The sequence below is a fragment of the Zophobas morio genome, unplaced genomic scaffold, assembly GCF_036711695.1.
Source record: "Zophobas morio isolate AGI-343-1 ecotype UQ-CSIRO unplaced genomic scaffold, CSIRO_AGI_Zmor_V1 ptg000017l, whole genome shotgun sequence".
Taxonomy (NCBI): Eukaryota; Metazoa; Arthropoda; class Insecta; order Coleoptera; family Tenebrionidae; genus Zophobas; species Zophobas morio.
In genome coordinates this window covers 15,866,086-15,887,369 of record NW_026972122.1, presented here as the reverse complement: position 1 = coordinate 15,887,369, position 21,284 = coordinate 15,866,086, and the positions used below count along the sequence as shown (strand labels likewise).

Sequence of the window (21,284 nt, the reverse complement as noted above, 5' to 3'; positions counted from 1 at the left end):
CATTCCTCCATTACCCGAGTCCGTTTCTAGCGACAAGACCGATTTTTTGAGACTAGTTTTAAATGAAATTAAATCGTCGCCTGAGAACTTAAGTCGTCCACAGACCAGAGCGAGTCCGGGCCAATTTCGACCTTAGCGTTCAGACGCGATTTGGTCTACAGACCACATTCTAGAAACGTTTGCTGCCTTGCGTTAGAGCGAATTCGGTCCACGTCTACTGTAACGAAGGAACCGGTTTCTACAATAATTTCTGCGGGAAAGAATTGTTTGGTCGAATTTTACAACGAATCAATGAACATACGTTCATTCGCATGTTTTCAAATCGTATCTTTTGATTTTGTTGGATAAAAATTTCTCAATTTAAAATACATGAAAAATGCAATACATGTTTTTCCTGAATTTAACAATAACATACTCTTAGTGATATTCGTTTATCTATTGTTTTTTTTAAGAAGAGCAAAATATTTTAGTGTTTAAAAATTTCATTAAATATTCCTCAGAGCTGAATCCTTTAAAATAATATATGAACACCTCAATAAGTTAATCCAAAATATATTCATATGTTTGTAAACAAATTGCATGCATCACTACATATAGTATAAAACAAAGTCGCTTTCCGCTGTCTGTCCCTATGTATGCTTAGATCTTTAAAACTACGCCACGGATTTTGATACGGTTTTTTTAATAGATAGAGTGATTCAAGAGGAAGGTTTATATGTATAATAACATTCATTATATAGTAAAGAAATATTGTTATTAATAATTACATTTTTTCCGTTTACATTGCAAACGCAGGCTGAACCCTACGAGATTTCTCAAAATAATGTACGAAGTACGATATTGTACAGTTTGAAAAGGTCTACAGAAAACTGCGCGATGGTATATGTCTATCTCTTATAGATAACCCACAATAACATTGTTTTACTCCTAATTTAACGCGTGCGAAGCCGCGGGCAAAAGCTAGTTTTAGGATAAAGGATTAAATGCACACTGACATTCCTAAATGGTACAATTTACAGTTAAAAATTTTTGACGTTCGGTTTACTTGAACAGTGGGTATTACATACAAACAAATACCAAAATTACATCACAATATTTGTTCGGCAAACAGAAGAGGAGCTGTATGAGAATAGAAAACAAGTTGTTACTGATGACTAGTTAAATTTAAAATAATTCCTTTTTAAAATATAAAAATTAAAATTATGTTAGGTGGTGCGTCTTTCGATAAAAATCCTAACGGTATTCGGTAAATTGTATCTATTTGTAGTTGTAAACGAAAATAAATATTTTGTAGTTATTATTGTGAACTTCCTACGAATGCAACAGAGCCACAATAGATGAATTTATGGTACTGTTTCCCTCGTAATTTTCAGGTAGTCACCCAGATGTTACGATTCTGGAATTATTTGCCTGGTTTTCAAGTTTCTCCAGCGTTTTTAGATAACAATGTCCTATACGACCCGACGTATTTATTTTATCTTTTACGTGTATTAATGTTTTTCAGAATTTGACCATTTTCACTAATATCGTACAAGGATAAATGAACATGGTTTCGTCGAAAGTTGAGTGAGTGTCACTTTATTAATACGTAACTCTATATTTATCGTCTGTTAACATTTTATAATTTTTATATTACAGTTTTAAAGGAATTAGTCTTGTCAATTGTATTATAAGGATTAATTAAAAAATGTAAGAGTGTTTGAACACTACTAATTCATAAGCTGCTTAATGCAAATTTTTTAACTATAAATTTAATTTAATATAATGCGTAGTTGCGTACTGGCGGGTGTATTCTACAATTGCATTAAATATTTTATTTATGCTTTTGTAGTCTGTACTTACACATACATATTTTTTTAATTAGGAAATATGATTTTTAAAGTAATCAGAATGTTAACCCTAATTACTCTGTACAGTCAGGGACACGGAATTTCAAACGACAACCAACTTTCTGACATTTAAAAACATTGTAGTCTTATACCTTATTGTCATTATGATTGACAGGTCGTTTGAAATTCCGTGTCCCACACTGTACTTATGAGGTGAATGCAGCACAAAGGAAATATCTTGACACGAAATGCAAACATGACAATTAATAATTTTCTAATGACATTTACTGATTTGGATATAAGTGTATGACACATGACTTACAAAGAAAAACAGTTAATAAAAAATATACAATTTTATTGATTTTGTGAAAAGCATTGGCAAGTTATTGGTTAAACTGTATAAAACATATTCCAGAATAAATTCAACTTTTATTTTACATAAAATACATAAATAAAACTGCATGGTTGCAAATAAAAATTATAACGCAATTATATATTACTATATCTACAAAAAGTTGTAGATATTCCTAAAAATTTTGTTTTTTTTCACGTTCGTTAAAAAAAGTGTAACATTTTTTATTAATTTTTGTTTATAAAGGATACATTCTTTTCAATGTACTAGAGGAGTGAAAAAAAATGTCACAGTTCATTTTTTCGCGCATTTAAATGAAACATTGTGTCGTAGCTTGTCATTTGTTAACGGAAGACATTTAAACGCAAAATATAGAAGCTGCCGTTGCTATGACGATTCATCAACACATTTGTCAGAAATTAAAATGCATTAAAAAATTGTATAATTTAATTCTTATTTAAGTGCACTGCACTAGTTTTTTCTCTGTTTTGTGCTAAACTGTTCACTCGCACCATGGAGTCGGACAGCGACGAAGATTTCTCGTGGTCTCCTGAAGAAATCATCAAGTCGGCAAGTACGGCTACATTTAATATTCCATGTTCCAAAATAAAGAGTTTTTGAAGTAGGTGGTTGTTGAGCTTTGTTATGAACGCGAAAAAAATTTTGTACTCAACTTGCGAGCAAAGTGACGTTTCTTCATTTGGCGGATTTGCGCACTCGCTTTCGGCTCTTGTGGCAAATTTTCCTTCTCGTGAAAAAAAGATACACTTTACTCGCTAGTTGCATAAAGAACTATTTACTTACATTGTTCGTATATTTTATTTTCTTAAATTTATTATTTAATTTTATATTTAAATTTATTTTACAATTTGTATATTATTTATCGATTTTTAGGTATACAATTTTTTGTACAGTTGTTTTGACGTTTTTAAAATCACAGACTTCGTGCTAACGACAAATTAAATTCGTCATTTAGGCCGAATCGCCCTGTATATATGTATATAATACATTTGACAAAACTAATTCCTTCAGAACTGTAATATAAAAATTAAATTATGAAATGTTAACACACGATAAACATCGAGTTATTAATAAAGTGACGCTCACTCAGCTTTCGATGAAACCATGTTCATTATCATTAATACATATAAATATTAATGAAAATTGTCAAATTCTGAAAAACATTAATACACGTAAAAGATAAATAGGTTGGGTCGTATAGGACATTGTTATCTAAAAGTACTAGACAATGTTGAAAACCAGGCAAACAATTTCAGAATCGTAACATCTGAGTGACTACCTGAAAATTACGCGGGAAACACTACCATAAATTCATCTTTCTCTCTGTTGCATTCGTAGGAAGTTCACAATAATAACTACAAAATATTTATTTTCGTTTACAGCTACAAGTACAAATTATGACTACAGTTAGGATTTTTATCGAAAGACGTACCACCTAATACAATTTTAATTTTTTCCTATTGTCATCCTGCTCCTCCAAACAAAAGTTTGCCCAACAAATATTGTGATGTAATTATGGTATTTGTATGTAATGCTCACTGTTCAAGTAAACCGAACGTCAAAAATTTTGAACTGTAAATTTTATCATTTAGGAAAGCCAGTGCGCATTTAATTCTTTATCCTAAAAGGAATGATTTGTTTGCAAATATATGGGTACATTTTGTTGCGGTGTCATGTATTATTTTAAAGGAGTCAGTTCTGAGAAATATTTAACGAGATTTTTAAACACTAAAATATTTTGCAACAATATATAAAACGAATATCACTGAGAGTATGTTATTGTTAAAATTTTCTCAGTGTTGATCACAGTGCATGGACTATTGTTTCAGAAATTTTCAGTAGAATATATTATTAAAAATTAATACAAATTGATCATAATATTTCGGAATTTATGCATTCCATTAGTAATTACAAATTCAGGAAAAACATGTATTGCATTTTTCATGTATTTTAAATTGAGAAATTTTTATCAAACAAAATCAAAAGATACGATTTGAAAACATGCGAATGAACGTATGTTCACTGATTCGTTGTAAAATACGACCAAACAATTCTTTCCCGCAGAAATTATGGTAGAAACCGGTTCCTTCGTTACAGTGGACGTGGACCGAATTCGCCCTAACGCAAGGCAGCAAACGTTTCTAGAATATGGTCTGTAGACCAAATCGCGTCTGAACGCTAAGGTCGAAATTGGCCCGGACTCGCTCTGGTCTGTGGACGACTTAAGTTCTCAGGCGACGAAATGTTCATATTTTTCTCAGCTACATATAAAACGCAATATAACGATCGCCAGACCTTCCTTCGAGTAAATTTTCATATATCTATCACCAGCTTGACCGCTATGACAAATCTACAGCCAATATAGTTGTCACATCCCATTCGCTGAAACGTTTTTTTACGGGATCTTTACAAACTTTTTCAATAACTTTCAGCCACACTTTATTGTCCCTTGACAATAACATTTCCATTTAAATGTTCACAAAAAAGTAATGCATAATATAAAAGGGCTTCTGGTATGTTTAGATATATATTTAAAAGGTCGATTTCCAAATTGTATTTTAAGTAGCATTCGTAATGTATGTATGAGCCATGTAATCTCACAACAGTACGTGTGAGCTAAATATACAGAAAAAACGTTTTCCTTAAGTCCAGTGGCGTTGTGTTATCTCCATGATGATATAATAATACCGTGCGTCCAAAGTGTAATAAAAAAATCAAAACTTAATTTGACGAAAACTGACAAAATTCTATACGAACCGCATTTTAAAAATAAATTTGAGATTTTACATTATCCTTAAAGATACGAAGGAGGAATTTTAAAACAATCAAAAAATTATTAATGAATTATTTTTCAGAAACAATAGACAATGACTGCAATGAATGTCATGTAAGTTGTGAACACGTACCAATGTGGCAATTTTCATTATTGATTTTATTATCAATTCGTTCGTAATTATGGATATACCATTGTAGCACAAAATAAAAAAAAAAAAGAAAAATGAAGAACATCTTGTATGAAACCAAGTTATTAAAGGATTTTTTTAAGAAAAACTATATCTCCAGTACTTTGTTGACTTTGTATTCATTAATTTGTAATGTAATCATTTACAATTGTTTAACATTTTGACTAATAGCAGTTTAAATTTTTAAAATCAGTTTAAATTTAAACTAAACTAACTTTTTACGCTCCTGCGATTTCCATTGCAAAGAATATCATTTCATTTATTACCTACTATTTTAAATATTTCTGAACTGTATTTAAAACAAGACCAAATACAGATAGTATAGAAGGGCGTACTTATTTATCATAAGCTCATTTGTACAAAGAAATATTGAAACAAAATTGACAACATTTTCAACTGTTGTCATAATTGTAATAATTAAATCAGTACAAATATTTGTATCAGTAATATGTGTTTAAAACATGGAATGCATTATTAGTTAATTTTTAAGCATCGTATACATTTTTGAGCCTGAACTAAAGAAGTATTGTAATCGAGTGCTTTGGACGACTGGCTACTTTTTTAGTTGCCAGTGTTTTCAGTTTATCATCTAAAATTAATAACATGAATATATTAATGCGAGGACTTTGAACTCCTTTGTTTAACAATTTTTTGTTCATTATCAAACTACCAAATAATAAAATATTTATGTAAAGATGTAATTTTTCAGTTCTCCAAATATCATACCGGAGTACTAATTGAATTGTTTCAATACCTGATTGTAAATCAAAGTTGATTATTAAAATTAACCACGCGTAGAAAAACCGTGAAACATGCAGTATATGTTAGAGTGAAACATTGTCAATTTTCGATTTTTTTTTTTAATTCTCCTTTTTTCCTGGTCCAATTCTTTCAATTTTCCTTTTTCAACTTTGTTAAGAAACTAGAATACTTTTTAGCAGTTGGAGAAATTTTTGATATTTACAAACAAAAGTTCCACACCATTTGTTTAATCCCCATCAGGAAATTACCTAGAAAGTCTCAAATCATTCCATTTTGTAAGTAAAATGATATATTTTTATATGATTATGGTATATTCTACACTGTTACGAGTAAAAAAAACATGTATCACACAAGCTATTCAATTATTTCAAGATTTTATAGACATAAAATTAAATTAATTTCTTAAATTTTATGTTCAAGATGTCAACTGTGAATCTACGTGAGCTTAACATAACAATGATGGTAGTAACTTATATCAGACACACAATATGAAGAATAAAATATTTTTTTATTTAACTGTACGTATTTTATGTACTGGTGTTCATTTTTCACTTGATGACTTGGTTAGACGCTTCAAGGTCTGACCATAAAACATCTACGTTAAATTCTACGCCTAAAATTGCAATAATTAATTGGGCGATGGCCGGGTAAATCCGCAATTTCTTCAGGGTGAAATATTGTCGGACTGCTGTAATCTCCTGGACAGAGAATTAAATTTGATTTCAAAGAATGTTTTATTGATTTCTTTTATATATTTGAGAAATACGACCTAAAGGATTGTAAATGTTTCACATTTCTTACTGATCAGTATAGAACAGTGTATCATTTTATTAATTTAACCTATTTTGTGAATGTACAGTATGCCCCCCTTTATAACTTTTTTATTTATAACAATTATTAACTGCTGTAGTACGGAACAATACTCCTTTAAAAACATATTTTTCATAAAAAAAAAATTGAATCAGATTATTACTAGATTATTTAGTTTGATGAAAATCAGGCATGAAAATAGTAAAACCTTTTTGGAATCATGAAAAATAGGAAATCTTATTTGGCCGATTATTTTGAAAACTTTTGCAAGAAGACCGACAACAGTGAGTATTAATTTTAAACATACAGTGTCATTTGTACTCTTCGGTTTAAACATGACAAAGCTAACAACCAAACTACTAAAAACTTACTACTATTCTGCATTTACAGCTGGTTTAAAAAAAAATTGCTACTCAATAATCTATGAGAACCTGATTTGCTCATCTTGTCCCGTTTTTTTTTTTAACCAGCTGTATCTATAAAATTGTCACTTAAACGTCATTTGTTGTTAAGGATGTCGGACAAAAAATAAATATTGATATGAAATCAAGCATGTTGTAATGTAATGTTTCAGTAGTTTGTACCCGTGTAATATATGTATATGTTCTATACTTTATCACAGTGTACAAAGGTGGATGCACATTTCAGTACTTTGTATTTTGTTCAACAATTATGTTTGGATAACAGTGTGCATGTACGTAATACTAATAATCTAGAAGGACGTTTCCATTTATTTTTACAAATTTATGTTTCTATCGTTTTCTCTATTACAAAAGCAAGGTGTACATCTTATAAACTATAATTTAGAAGTAAAAACGTGTTTGTGTAATCTAGCTACTTTGATTAGAAATCTACAACAGGTTAATAATTATTTCATTAACATAAAATTAATTTTAACACTCATTTCAAAAGAAATAAATTTAATATCATAATCTTTTTAAACCATGACCAACGAAACAAGGTAATTCACATTACCGGTGCGTTTGCGATTGGACATGTCATGCTCCATTACACAGTGTTCACACCAACACTTTCAATAATTCATCTATATAAAAGTAATAAAGCACAACTGACGGGTTAATAATTCGACCAGTATTTTTTGGTGTTGATCAACTTTGAAGTATAACCGGAGCACACTGTACTCACCGGTAACGAACACGGTTTATCCAAAACTACTAAGTCCTCGTCAACATGAATTAGCTTGATTGGGTTTGCTAACACAGGAGTTTCATGTCTGTAATGAACCAATAACATCAGACTTTCATGTGGCACACCTGCGCCTTTCAGTATTTATTCTGTATCAAATAGGCCCGTGCACATGAAAAGATTTAATCTACAAAATTGATCTCTGTTTAAAAAGAGACGTGCTGATGTTTGTTTCGGTCTATTATTTTGTCAGGTTAGCGTCACGGTGGTGCTTTGTTAGGAGACTGAATACTGACACAAGTCACAATGTCAGGTTTATTAAAACACAGTATCTTTTCATTTAAAGTATTCACAGTTTCCTGGTTGACGCGTAATTTTTCGCACAAAGCAATGAAAAAATAACGGTTGGCATGCGAGTTATATTTTACTAAATTATTTAGATTGACCTCATTAAACGTTGAGTAAATGTGGGGCGCCCGGAAAAATACCATACCTCATCCGGGCACTAACTTGTCAACCCTTTATAGTTACTGTTGCCATATATCACGATTAAAATGTGACGCCAGGCAAATTCAACAGTAATAGCGTTGTTGATACAAACGGGCTTAAAAGACTTTTTCCGCGAATATATGGCAAAAATATTCAACAAGTGTCTACTTTAATCAGATTTGTTAGATTATCGCAATGTATCGAATGAATTCTGTTTTATCTAACGGTCTTTGTACTGTTTGGTTTCATTAAAACTTTAATCGACTGTTGAGAGTCCAATAAATGTGAGAAAATCTAAAAAGTTTCGCAATCAGAAAATCGAATTATGACCCAACTGTTTCCCATTATTTGAACGACGGATGTGTATCGATTTGTCGGGCAACGTTGTAAATCGAATCACTAGAGTATTATCAGAGGCATCATCTGAATTTAAAACAAATTGCGACATTAAGATCCACTTTCAAATCGAATGATGAAGGAACGGTAGAAGTAGGTAGGTACGGCGAAAAAAGCCTTGATCAATATGCTGTGGATTATAGAGTATAAAGCGTTCACATCCAACTTTCGTAACTTTCTTGTACAGCTTTAGGTAACTAAATTTACTTTAATTAACAAAATGTTCTATAGAGCCGACACCGTAGTGTTGGATATCATGTACACAAAAGTTTGCCATAGAAGTGGGTTGCGCAGGGCATTATAAGTTTAACGAATCATTCCATGTTAGCTCAACATCCACTTGTCTATTTTCCATATTTTGTTATCAGAAAAAAATGTATAAATTTCCATTTGTGTGTAGTCTTCGTAAAGATGACAGAGAACATTAGGTAAAGCCATGGCCGACTAGTATGAAGATTATGGCCTGTCCAAGAGGTACCATAGGTGTTGCCATCTATTAATAATTACACTTAATAATTTAGTAAAATTTTAATTTGATTTGACATTATGAGACTTCAAAACGTGTAATGGTCGTTTGTTTCGGTATGGATGCCTTTGTGCCTTTCAAAAAGTGTTAATAATTCTTTTGTCGTTTTTGAATTATTAATAGATGGCAGCACGTATGGTACCCTTGGACAGGCCATAATCTTTATACTAGTCGGCCATGGTAAAGCATAAAAATCATTAGACCTCTGAACATATATGTATATAATACACAAAATAAAAATGTGGTGCTATATTATTTTGTGATTTTTGTTTAGAATTTTGTAGTGTAACATTTACAGCAATACTTATTTTGTGTTAATTAAGATAGAGAAAATGTGAAAATTAAATATTTAGCAAAATCGTAGATACATATTTGTTTTCTGCTAATGTATTAAGATTAATTTTTATCCCTGAATACCTGTCTGCTGTCAGTGACAAGTCATCAGTCATACATACTTGAACATTTGTTATGTTATAATAAGAACTTATTTGAAAGTCTGGCTTCTCCAATTTTCTTCTGTTAAAGATTCCGTTTTTAATTTCAAAATGTCTGTAAACTTCTACGTGGAAGCTGGTTACAGGGGTAAGTGCACATGAATAAGCAGAAACTGAATCAAATTATTTTTTACACTTTAATTCATCTACCTGTTTTAAACTTTTACAGTTTCATATCATAAATAAGTACAAGTAACAACGTGTTGCTCAAAAAAGTCTACTTTTGATATCATTTAGCAAAAGTTGTGTCAATAAATGGTAATTGTTGATGTGATTCTTGTACCGATAAAATGTTTTACGATCTATGTGTCAGTGTGTCAATAATCGCAAACAAGGCAAACCAAAGAGCTTAATTTAAGTGTTAAAGTCACAACTGAAAGTAAGTATACGCTGAGGATTGCGCTGCTGGATGAAGAATAGTAACCATCCCTTTTCCAATCTATCGGTAGTGGAAGGGTATAGTTTCCGAACGTTACTGATTTTTTTATGTTTTACTTCAACTCGAATTTTTGCTTGTACTGGCACATGCATAAAATTGGCTTACCAGTGTTATTAGAGTTTTGATAATTGACGAATTGTTATCTAAAGTTTTGTAAATTTTAGTTATAATTAGAACAAATTTTTATATAAAAAGTGAAACATTTATATTTACTTCCAAATCATAAAAAACCAAAAACAATTTTAATTCATTTTTGTTTGTCACAAGTAAATGCAACATTTAATTTTCATGGAGGGATCGGATAAATGAATGAAACATTGGGTTATGGTCATAACTCAATATTTTCCAGCCAATCATAGCTCGGAGCATTTCATAACTACACGGATATGAGTTAGAACTAGCGTAATTTATCTAAACGATGTTAAAAGCGAATAATTAAATGGTTGCAGGTAAATAATTTAATAAATGGTGGTAGATAAAGCAAAGTATTACACTCGCGTGTTACGGCTTTTATTCACTCGGATGATTGAAACCACTCGCTCGTAAGCTCGCTCGTGAATCAACATTATCCCTGTGAAAAAAGCCATCATAATATGTTCGTATTGTAATCTAGTTTTATATCTACGTTTAAAGATTTCAAATTAATTATTATGTCAATGATGTAGAGAATACGAGATAGGAACGCATTGATGTGCAACAAGCACACTTAACAACCAGAAAACTTAAAAAAAAGAAAACTTTAATATACAGGTCCTCAAAAAAAACTTTCTAACATCAAATATGGTATCTACATTTTGGATATTATGTGCGACATTGAATTGTGTATTTCCTCATGAAATTAACAATAATCACAATCACTTTAAAATTTTTTATAACCTAAAATTTTTATATTGAAAATAGTGGTTGCGTTTATAAAATATATTGAAAATAAAAAAAAATACCTAAAATTATTTATAATGCAAAACAATCTAACATGCACCAAAGAGTAGGTAAATTATTATGGATTCATTTCTACATCAAAATCTAAGAACTGATAATAGGTATAATTTTGTGTTTCCGTCCGGTTTCCAAGGTTGTCTACTAGCTCACAAACCTAGGTTGTGGGAATTGGCAGCCCTGACTCTGAATACTTGAATAATATTGCTATGTAAAAATTATTATTACTCGAAGCTGTGAATTTAAACTCTTTCATTTTAACTCACGTAATTATATACAACTAACTATGTGTGAGTATTTCTTTTTAACCAAACTTATTATCAGTAATACAAATAATTCGAAGTATGTCGTACTTTTGTCAAAAGACTTAGAAATGCAAATCCCCTAAAAATTAGAATTTTATTAATAATTTTACATTATTTACGTCGGTATAACGAATAGTTTGTATCACACGGCACAAATAACTATTTCGTGTTACGTAGATTAAGAATGAAGCAAACATTTTTAGGAATACTTCAAAATCAGTGAGATATAATCGAGATATTTTGTCTGAAAAACTATTTTTTGGGTACACAGAGTAATAAAATGTAGGCACATTCAACTTAAATAGCAATGGAAGATCGAACTCGAGAAAAGATACATTTTTCGTATTTACGATTCTTTTATCTTGGTTGCTTGTTTTAATTTTATTGTTGACTATCTGCCTGTGATAATCCGAACAATTTGGGAAACTGTGTTTTCAAAGTAGAACATCATGTTTTTATGTAATAAATTACCAATATGGACAGTTTGTCTGCTTTCTTTACTATCAGAATGTCCTTTTCAAACGGGAGTGAGAATTAGCAAAAACTAAAACCAAGGGATGAAGGAGAAAGATCTGAAGGCACAAAAAGCACTTTCAAGTCGCCAGAAGCACTTCATTTCAACTTTCTGCGAAAAGAGAGCTTTCTCCCTAAAAACCAGTAGTTAAAAAATCGGGTATTAGTTCGAATAACAATTGGTTAACGGAATTTTGACGATGAAGCTAAATTCTACGTATTGCTATGTGAATCTATAGCATAGAAATTGTGTCCTAGAATCAGAATCTTCATTTAATGTAAGTTCAGCACCACAAAAAAAGACACAAATTTTACCGGTAGAATTGTTTTCCACAAAACAACGAACTGAAAAACCACGAAAAAATACAAACAAAACAGAAAACTAACAGATGAGAAACAATAAAATAAGGAATAACAAGAACGCTAGGACAAAAAGTAAAAGAAGCAAGAACGTAATTTTTCTGACGTCCTTCAGTCTCTGATTCTTTGAATGCAGAATATTATTTTGCCAAGAAGACTTTTGTTGAAAATTGTAGAACAAAAGTCTAATGCATGGGTTCAGGGTGCATAGCGAACCTGCTAATGCAGAGTTTGACGCACATTGTGATTACTGCAAATAGTTGCTTTTTGGAAATTTTATTTAGGAATCACAGGGATTAAATTAATTAGAACAACTGTGACAGCCCTCACTTCATATTAAGTTCAATTTAAGGTTGTTTAAGTATTAAGTATGTAAGGCTATTCACGAGAAGCTTCTCTTTTAAAAAATCAAAACGCAACCAACAATACAATTGCATGTCTTTGATATTTATTATCATAATTTTTGTAGGTAACACACAACTAGTCCTTTGGTATTGAGCCATAAATGTTAATTTTAAATTAAAAGCAAAAACAAACAAATTCAAAACAAGAGCTCGTCAGAGTGTCTTTTATACAGATAATTTTCTCTATACAAACGCGGAATGGTGTTGAAATCGAAGTTTCTCGTGAACAATCCTGTATTCCTAAAAATATTCTCAGTTTGAGTTTTTTTTATTAGTGTGATTGACTTTGTAAGAGTGACATTTGCAAAGCAAAATAGTAATTCATCTTTGGCTACTTATCTATTATTTAACTGCAATCCCGCGTAAAAAATAACCCAAATTGTATTTTGTTGTCATTTTCACAAGTTCAAGTTACGACCTACTTTTCGGCCGAATTTGTTTTGTCAACAAATTCTTAAGTGAATAGATCAGAATTTAAAAAAATAACGCGGTACATTCCAATCTCATACCTCTAACGAAAAGTGAAAGTTGTTCGATGTATGTGTAAAAATCCACTGATGAGCACAATGAAACAGTACACTCTAACAGAGTTAAACAACCCAAAAATAACACCTCATTCCTTCACTTAGAAGCTGGAACATCATCACGAACACGTTTAGGCAACTGGAATTTTTTTTGGGAATCTCAATGTTTAACTATCATTTTAACATGAGGCCTACTTTTCTACCTACATTTTGCGAACAAAAATTATTATTAATAATGGTGGAAGTGTCGTCAATTTAAACATTGTAACTTATCAGGTGCCCTACTTTTTTTAAAATAAGTTGGAATACGTTAAAACCGAAGTATGTAATAGCAATAGTTGTTTACTTCTCAAACCCGTTAGCAATACCGTAGGCAAAATATAAATTTCCTAATGCTGTTTGTACGAAAATTTCTACTTAGATGATATGTAAGGACCAATAGCAACTAATACAAATTCCAGGATGTTAATACTTTAGAACTAGCTGTGTTATTTACTGACTTATGTTTTAAAATATGTATTAACTACGCATGCCAAGTATAATTTTATATATATAATTTAAATAGCAATATAAAAAAAGCGAAAAAAAAAAAATCTGTTTCATTTTGGGTCACTACCAACAAACTGTAACTGTAGGTACGCATTTCAATTCATAGCTATGTTGGAACGTCGGAATTAATAAGCTTAAGGCAGGTGATACAGGTGCTGTATTTTGACAGGCTTTAGTAACGATGTAAACGTAAATACTTATTAGCACAACATCTTCTACAACGTGTAAGTTACAACGTAAAGGATGTTAGATAACATTTTTTTTTTCGGGAAACCTGTCTTAAAGATTCTACTCTAAATTTTAACGTTCTCTACACTTCAAAGTTACGAGACCATGCAAAAACTACCTATGCAAGTCGTTGGGAGAAAAATCAATAGAGTTCTGTACCGGATAAAGGATTCATCAACAGGTCCTCTGTAAAACGAATTAAACTGGTTGGATATAGATCGCTAGAAGAAATGTCATAGGTTAAGTTAATGAAGCAAGTGCAAAAACGTTAGAAAGTTCGAGGTAGGCATGCTCCACTATCGTGCAGCTAGACTAGATTGTAGACAGCAGCGGCAGACAGTGACAATGGCAGTCTATTGGCCACTTACAGGGATAGAGGCAGGTTTGTTGACCACCACAATGTCCTCATCCATGTGTACAATGGTGATGGGTTGGCTAGTGACGGGCACTTCATGTCTGCAACATTACAGGCTCAGTACGTCTCATAGTACGGCGCTCTGTTCTTGTACAAAAAAAGGTTAAAAAAAAGTAAAAAAAAAGGCAAATCAATTGGAATCTAAATTCATCCTTTATCTTGACACAACAGTTCGGCGTGGCAAATTAGTAGTGGGTTAAATCTCTAAGAACGTTATCCCCTAATAATTAAATCAGTTATTTTAAAGGCATGCACGTCATTAGTCTGTAGCGCATTATTCTGTTAGCCAGTGAAGGAAATTTATTTAAAGCGTCCTGGAGGTAAATAAAGAACAATATTTGCAAACATATGAAACTGCCATGATCCAAAGCGTATGCTAAACTGTACACATTAGGGAAAATTAACTTTAATAAACTGCAGGTATTAAACGCGGCATCAACAGTTGGGATAAAGTTAATTGCTGATTGCGCGTAACAATCGAAATCACATAATATCGGCAGGAACTAACGAGCCATAGTGATGGAATAATTACCTAAATTCTGAATCGGCCAATTAAAAAAACAAGAGTTCTTTGTAAAAAATAACTGATTTATACTAGTGGGTTTTCACGAATGCTGTATACAAATGTATTAACAGAAAAGAAGAACAAAGCGTTTAGGTTGAATGACAGTACAAGGACATACACACCTATGAACTACGTTGGCTAGAAGATCGTTATGTTTTAGTTTATAGTCAGTTGGAACTTTATCATAATTAACAGTAAGGGTTCCTGCTTGAATACATCTTTCGTATTCTTCGGCTGGATGTGCTCGGAATTCTCTGGCAAACACGTCCAAAATCCTTTCGCCTACCCATCGTCCTTTAGTAAAAGTTGTGAAGGTGAAATAATATGGATAGACCTTCCGCAGCCCTTAAAAAAAACTTCGGTTAGTATTTCGAAAAAAAAAAAAACAAAAAACAAAAACCGTATATGGCAAAAATGGAAAAGTAGCTTTCGACGCGACGTTACAAAAAAGGAGTATATGTATTCTGAAACAAACTTTTCCGTTTTAATAACATATTCACTAAGCACGTGTTCCGTATGGAACTCCATCCCCCACAAATAAAATGTGACGGTCGATAAAGCAACAAAGCTAATAATACTGTCTCTGCAATTAATACCTTTAATTACCGCTATTAATTACGTCAACAAAGGTAAATCTTGGAGTAGAGTGGACAAATTAGTTAAACGGAGGATAGTTGGAATACCTCTAGAGGCATTTCCGTCCATGAAATCGTGAGATATAAATTCATCTCTTTATCTAACAACCTGGCAATAATATTGTTTTTCAATCGAACAGAGAATCGTACGTGACGAAAATTCGCAGCCTAGATTTGAAGCAATTTGGATTTTCGGCCGTTCTCTACGCTTCATATAAGTTCGCCACGATAAAGACAAAAGTTTCCAGTTTCAACGTAGCTTTTTTGTTGGTTCGATATGAGTTCGCGAACTTTGTTGCACAGTAAAATGTGAGCTTTCGATGTGGTTGCATTGAATATTTACGGTGTAAGAAATTGTTCATTCGGCTCACGGATTTCGTTTGTGAAAATTTCTCTAACACGAACTGGAATTACAGTATCCAGTTTAGTTCGACAGAAACTTACTTTAGACAACCAGAAGTTGGTTGTTGTTCACAAGCAACTGCAATTCTTTTTTTTTATTAAAGAAAACAACCATACCTTTAGACACAAAACATCTAAGCAAGTAATTTGAATATACGGCGTTACGACTGAGTCACGGTGATTCTCGCTTACTACATACATGAATTTTAGCGAAATGAACACAGCGTCATGTACAACACCAATGTGGTGGTGTAAATTCCATTATATTAGTTTAGGTTCAATCTAGTGAAACTTTGGAAGTGTCTTCAGCCTCAAGAATCTATTTAGTTATCCGCAAATACGTAAAATACAAGAGTATGCCTGCATTTTCGAGACAAACTAGGATTTGGTATGCAAAGCTTCGCCAAATTGAAAACGCTGCACTGCGAAAGACATTTTACGAACTGACGAATAAACTAAATCCTAGAAAAGCATATTTCGCTTTTCGGAGTTAACAAACTTACTCCCGCCGTAGTTTATTAATATAATAAAACACCACAACATACAAAGTGTTATGTGAAGCTGAATATTCGACTAATTCAAAACTTCGATTTCACCGTGTCAACTATTCGTCTTCAGACGTGGCGTCAACGTATCAGTTGATCAGGAGTAGGTTGGTCATAGGGAGCACACACTGTTTGTGCTATTTACGTCAATATCTAGCACAATTTTAAATAGTTTTCGTTTTCTAGTTTACGAATAATTATTTATTGACGAAGTACAGACCTTGTAAATACTTTAATAGAAGTATTAATTTCAAATGGATTCTCGCTGAAAAAAAGATGAGCATGACACAGAGTTTTAACAATTTCTGTTATCTTAGATTCTAGTCAAAGATAAAAGACTGCAGAAAAAGACTATAAACCACAAAGAACTAAACATTTCTACAACAGCAATCAACAGTAAGAAAAAATTGACATTTTCTATCATTACTCGTCAAGAAAAGTTTGATTTATTTCATTTAATAATTCAGTGTCTTATTTTTGTCAGTATTATATGATTTCCTATAGTATAAAAAATGAGTACGCAAAAATTTGGAAAAAAGTTTTACATTATGAAGCATTACAATTCGTATTTACTACATCTTAATTGTTTAGTTTGGATTGAAGTAGCTTAATTAATATAACGTTTTTAATATAAATATTTTGACAATAGCTAGCGATTTAATTTTTCAACTATTTTTCAGTATTACCTTGTTTCTGGTTGTATCTCTACTGTAATACAACATTTTGTTTAGATTTTTTTTATATTTATATTTACTTTTGTTCAGGAGGTTAAGATGGGTAGTTTCGGTTAGACTTCGCCTTTATTATTATTATGATTATTACGTATTTAGATATAAAAAAAATGAAGAAAAAAATAGTGATTGAGTTTGGTTTAAGTATCTCAACATGTCGACAGGTTTTCCATAGTGAGTTACATTTGTACGATATAACGAAAATTTTGTTATGAGCATACATATTCTTAACTGCAGATTTGGATTAAAATTATATTAACCCTAAATAATTATTTCCATATTATACAGAAAAAAAAAATATACGACATGGCAACATTAACAGCGTGAAATAAAATTTAAATTTCATGTCAAACTACGCTACAACTTTTCAATTTTCATTTCTGTTATTTTGAACCGATTATTCCACATTTTTTGGTGAAAATATGCGTCAGGTTACAATTAATGTAAAAATAACTAAAAAACATGACTTCTGTTACAAACTGTGGCTCAGATGATTATAATGTCAGAGGTATATGGAATTGAATGCAAAAAAATTTAACTGATAATAGGAACTCATCGATATATGAAACTTTACTATATAACACTTTTTCGAAAATCCATTTTTATTGCCCTTCGATCGTGGCAATTACCGCACAGATCGCGTACTGGAGCTGGAACTCGAAATTTTAGATGTTGTTGCCAGTATCAGCATTCGTCGATTGACATTTTGTGTGGATATTTCGACTTTTATTGTATGGCGGACCATTCGCGAACAAGAATTGCGCTCATGCCATCTTCAACGTGTGTAAGCACTAGAAGCTTATTTTACCCAGTGATTAAATGTGCATTTTGAAAGTAAGTGGATGGGTAGAATTGGACTAGTGCTGTGGCCTCCTCGTTCCCCGGACTTAACTTCCTATGATTTTTTGTTGTGGGGATAAATGAAGGAGTTAGTGTACGCAATACCCGTGAATTCAGTAGAAGAACTAACTGCACGTGTGAATGGTGTGGCTGAAACAATTCGTTAAAATCCGGCTATGAGTGAGAGGGTACACACTTCAATGGCCGGGCCAATTCAAGCATGCATTAACAGAGAAGGGCGGCATTTTGAGCAATTTTTATAAGTGAATGAAATGCGATACTGCCGTCGTTTACATATTTGTTGATTTATTGTTACTGTTAAGGTGAAACCATTTGTCGGGTGTCAAGTTTGTAAAAACTTTCTGTAATTCCATCCGATATTTTATGTTTTTATTGTGCCAACGTATGGCACTACAGTGATCAACATCTATTTATTTTGTTGTTAATAAATGAGCACTTTGGGGAATAAATTGGGTATTCTTGTATTTATTATTGCCCTTTTCATGAACACATGTGAGCGACGACCTTACTACCTGATATAAACGTGCGTTTTCGTAAAGCGCGGATGGTTTTTGTGGCATCGCAGATAGTAGGTATTAATTACACATAGGCGGGTAGCGATTTTCATGGTCCATGTATTTTCAATTTTAGTTACTAAACGTTCTGAACAAAATGTTATTTAGAAAAGTTTACGCTAATATGAGTTCTATTACCGGTTAAATTTTTTTCATCAGTTCCAAAACACCCTGTATATTATCAAATTTCTTTCATCATTGTATGGTAGCTGCCATTAAATGTACAATAAATTAAATTTATTATAAAAAAATAGTTGCATTCGTGTGACTTAACAAAATGCTTGCTTCTAGATCACATAGTCCAAATGAAAGATCTACGTATTACAATAATATCATGAAATATACATCAAAACTAGAAAACGAAGCGGAAGATTTTAAATAATTTGTGGGCCTGGATTTCTGTGATTAGCCCTGATGTAATTGTACACGTACCAGATCTTTTAAACAGTGACGTTTATGTTAGAATTCTGGATAACATCATGATTCCGTCTGCAAGAGGAGTGTACAATAATGACAATTTTATTTTCCAAGGCGATAATTGTTTCGTACATATGTAAACTTATACAAAAACAAGAGGATATTTAGAACGCTTAAATTTTGTAGAAATAAGTGCGGCATAGTAAAAAAAAATGATAAAATTTGTAACAAAAACTGACAATATTTATTTACAAAAAAATAATGTGTTGTATCGCCGCGTACTGTAATGCACTCAGCAACTTTCTTTAGGCATGCTGGAAACGAGATGATCGATTGCATTTTGAGGCAACGTATCCCAGGCTATCTGCAACTGTAGACGTAATTCATCTAATATACTGGGAGGATGACGTAAACGACGCGGTCTGTCATGTCCCAGACATGTTCGAATGGATTTAAATCAGGTGACCGTGGCGGCCAGGGCAATAGATTGACATTTATAATTTCGGTCAGGAAGTCTAAAGTAATGTTAGCGATATGAGGGCGGGCATTATCTTGTTTGAAAATTGCTTCTGGAAGGTAATAGCGGAAGGAGGATGGGTTGTACCACATCACCGACGTAACGACGGGCATTTAATGTGCCCGGAATAAAACTATCTGGTATTTGCATCCATACCATTACCCCGGGAGTTAAACCCGGATGGCAACGTTGAATAGATTGTAAATTTAACCTCTAGATCGGGTAATCCTTACACCTCCGCCAGAATGCCACAAACAAATTTATATACATACATATATACCTATATACGATATACATTTTTTTATAAGTGCCAGACCACCTTCAAAATTTAATCAATTGTGTGACTTTATGCCTTACTTATTTTCACAAAATTACAGCGCTCTAACTTTGCTCCTTTAGGGTGGTATGCTTTTTTGCGAAAAGCAGTGTAATCCCCTCTTATTAATCATTTTATTTAAAATCTGTTTCCTGATATTTACCTAAATACAAATAAAAAATGTGCATTTATACAACTCAAAAAAAAGGTTCTAATACTTACAGCCTACTATTTTATTATGACAATATTTGCTGACAATTAAGCATTTTATGTACTGGGGGCAGTCGACTTGCATTAAAAATCGGATTTTTTTTTACTTTTACTTTATCAGTATGTATAAAAGATTATGTAAACTAAGCGTGTACTAAAAAGGATGTGGAAATTCGCAGTAGAAAAACCATTAACACAACTTACAAGTTTACATCATGTAAATCCCTATGATGCGTTCTTAAAAAAATGCACACACATTTCCGCGTTTAGAAAATTAACAACAAAAATTAATTACACAAAACATGTTTCTGCTATCTTTTGCAAAAATAAGGAAACTTCATAACACTGATCATACTCTTCAATTTTCGGATGACCATCTAACTAGTGCAGTTTTTCAAACATTTTTTAATCAGTTTTTAGTACAATTTGACACATAATCTTGATGTGGGATAGATGGAATCCTTCCTAAACCGTATCATAATATCAGATAAAGGAAACTATAAGTCGTTGTTAGGTGTTCCAGCTCCAGCCAAAAAAAAAAAAGAAAAAATCCATCACTGTAATCCGTCGGTGTCTACTATTTTGGCGTCTGGACACACTCGAAAACGAGAAGCAAAAGAGAAGACGTAGTAGTTGTGAATACCACGTCAAAATTTACGGTTTGTTCAGCTTTCCTCTTTAAATCCACAATTTTCAACTATATATTAACTATACTATGATTTGCGTCTTTTTGGTGTCTATGTATTAAATAAGTACTTAGAGCTAATTTTCATCAATAGGCTCGATCACGAGAAAGCTAGTTCAACGGTAGGTAAAATGAAAAACTGTATTACTATTAATCGAAGGCTCGGCAATTATACTTATGTCGAGAAAACCATAATTGTAGTAATCTCGCAATGATTCGTTTCTCACCGAACATTAAATTAGTATTGACGTCGATTTAAAGTTTTAACAAACCGAAGAATCCATCTTATCTAATGCTTAGTGCTTCTGTATCTAATCTTTTTAGAGATTTTTTTTTATTTGTATGAAAGAGTTGTTTCCTAACGTAAAGTAAGTTCTGTCTTTTA

At 32.0% G+C, this 21,284-nt stretch overlaps 1 protein-coding gene across 5 annotated transcripts in view; it reads right to left on the bottom strand.

Annotated features, from left to right (window-relative positions):
- LOC135129808 (pseudouridylate synthase RPUSD2-like) overlaps positions 1-21,284 on the bottom strand; it is a 395,425-nt gene that overhangs the window by 4,752 nt on the left and 369,389 nt on the right. For 4 of the 5 annotated variants that reach the window (XM_064057054.1, XM_064057056.1, XM_064057057.1 and 1 more), the window contains 2 exons: positions 15,149-15,371; positions 14,415-14,502 (listed from right to left, as the gene is read on the bottom strand). In XM_064057054.1, the coding sequence (XP_063913124.1) occupies positions 14,415-14,502; positions 15,149-15,371 (311 nt within the window). Of the gene's footprint in view, positions 1-7,883; positions 7,972-14,414; positions 14,503-15,148; positions 15,372-21,284 lie in introns of all 5 variants that reach the window. The other variant, XM_064057055.1, reaches the window with a different exon arrangement.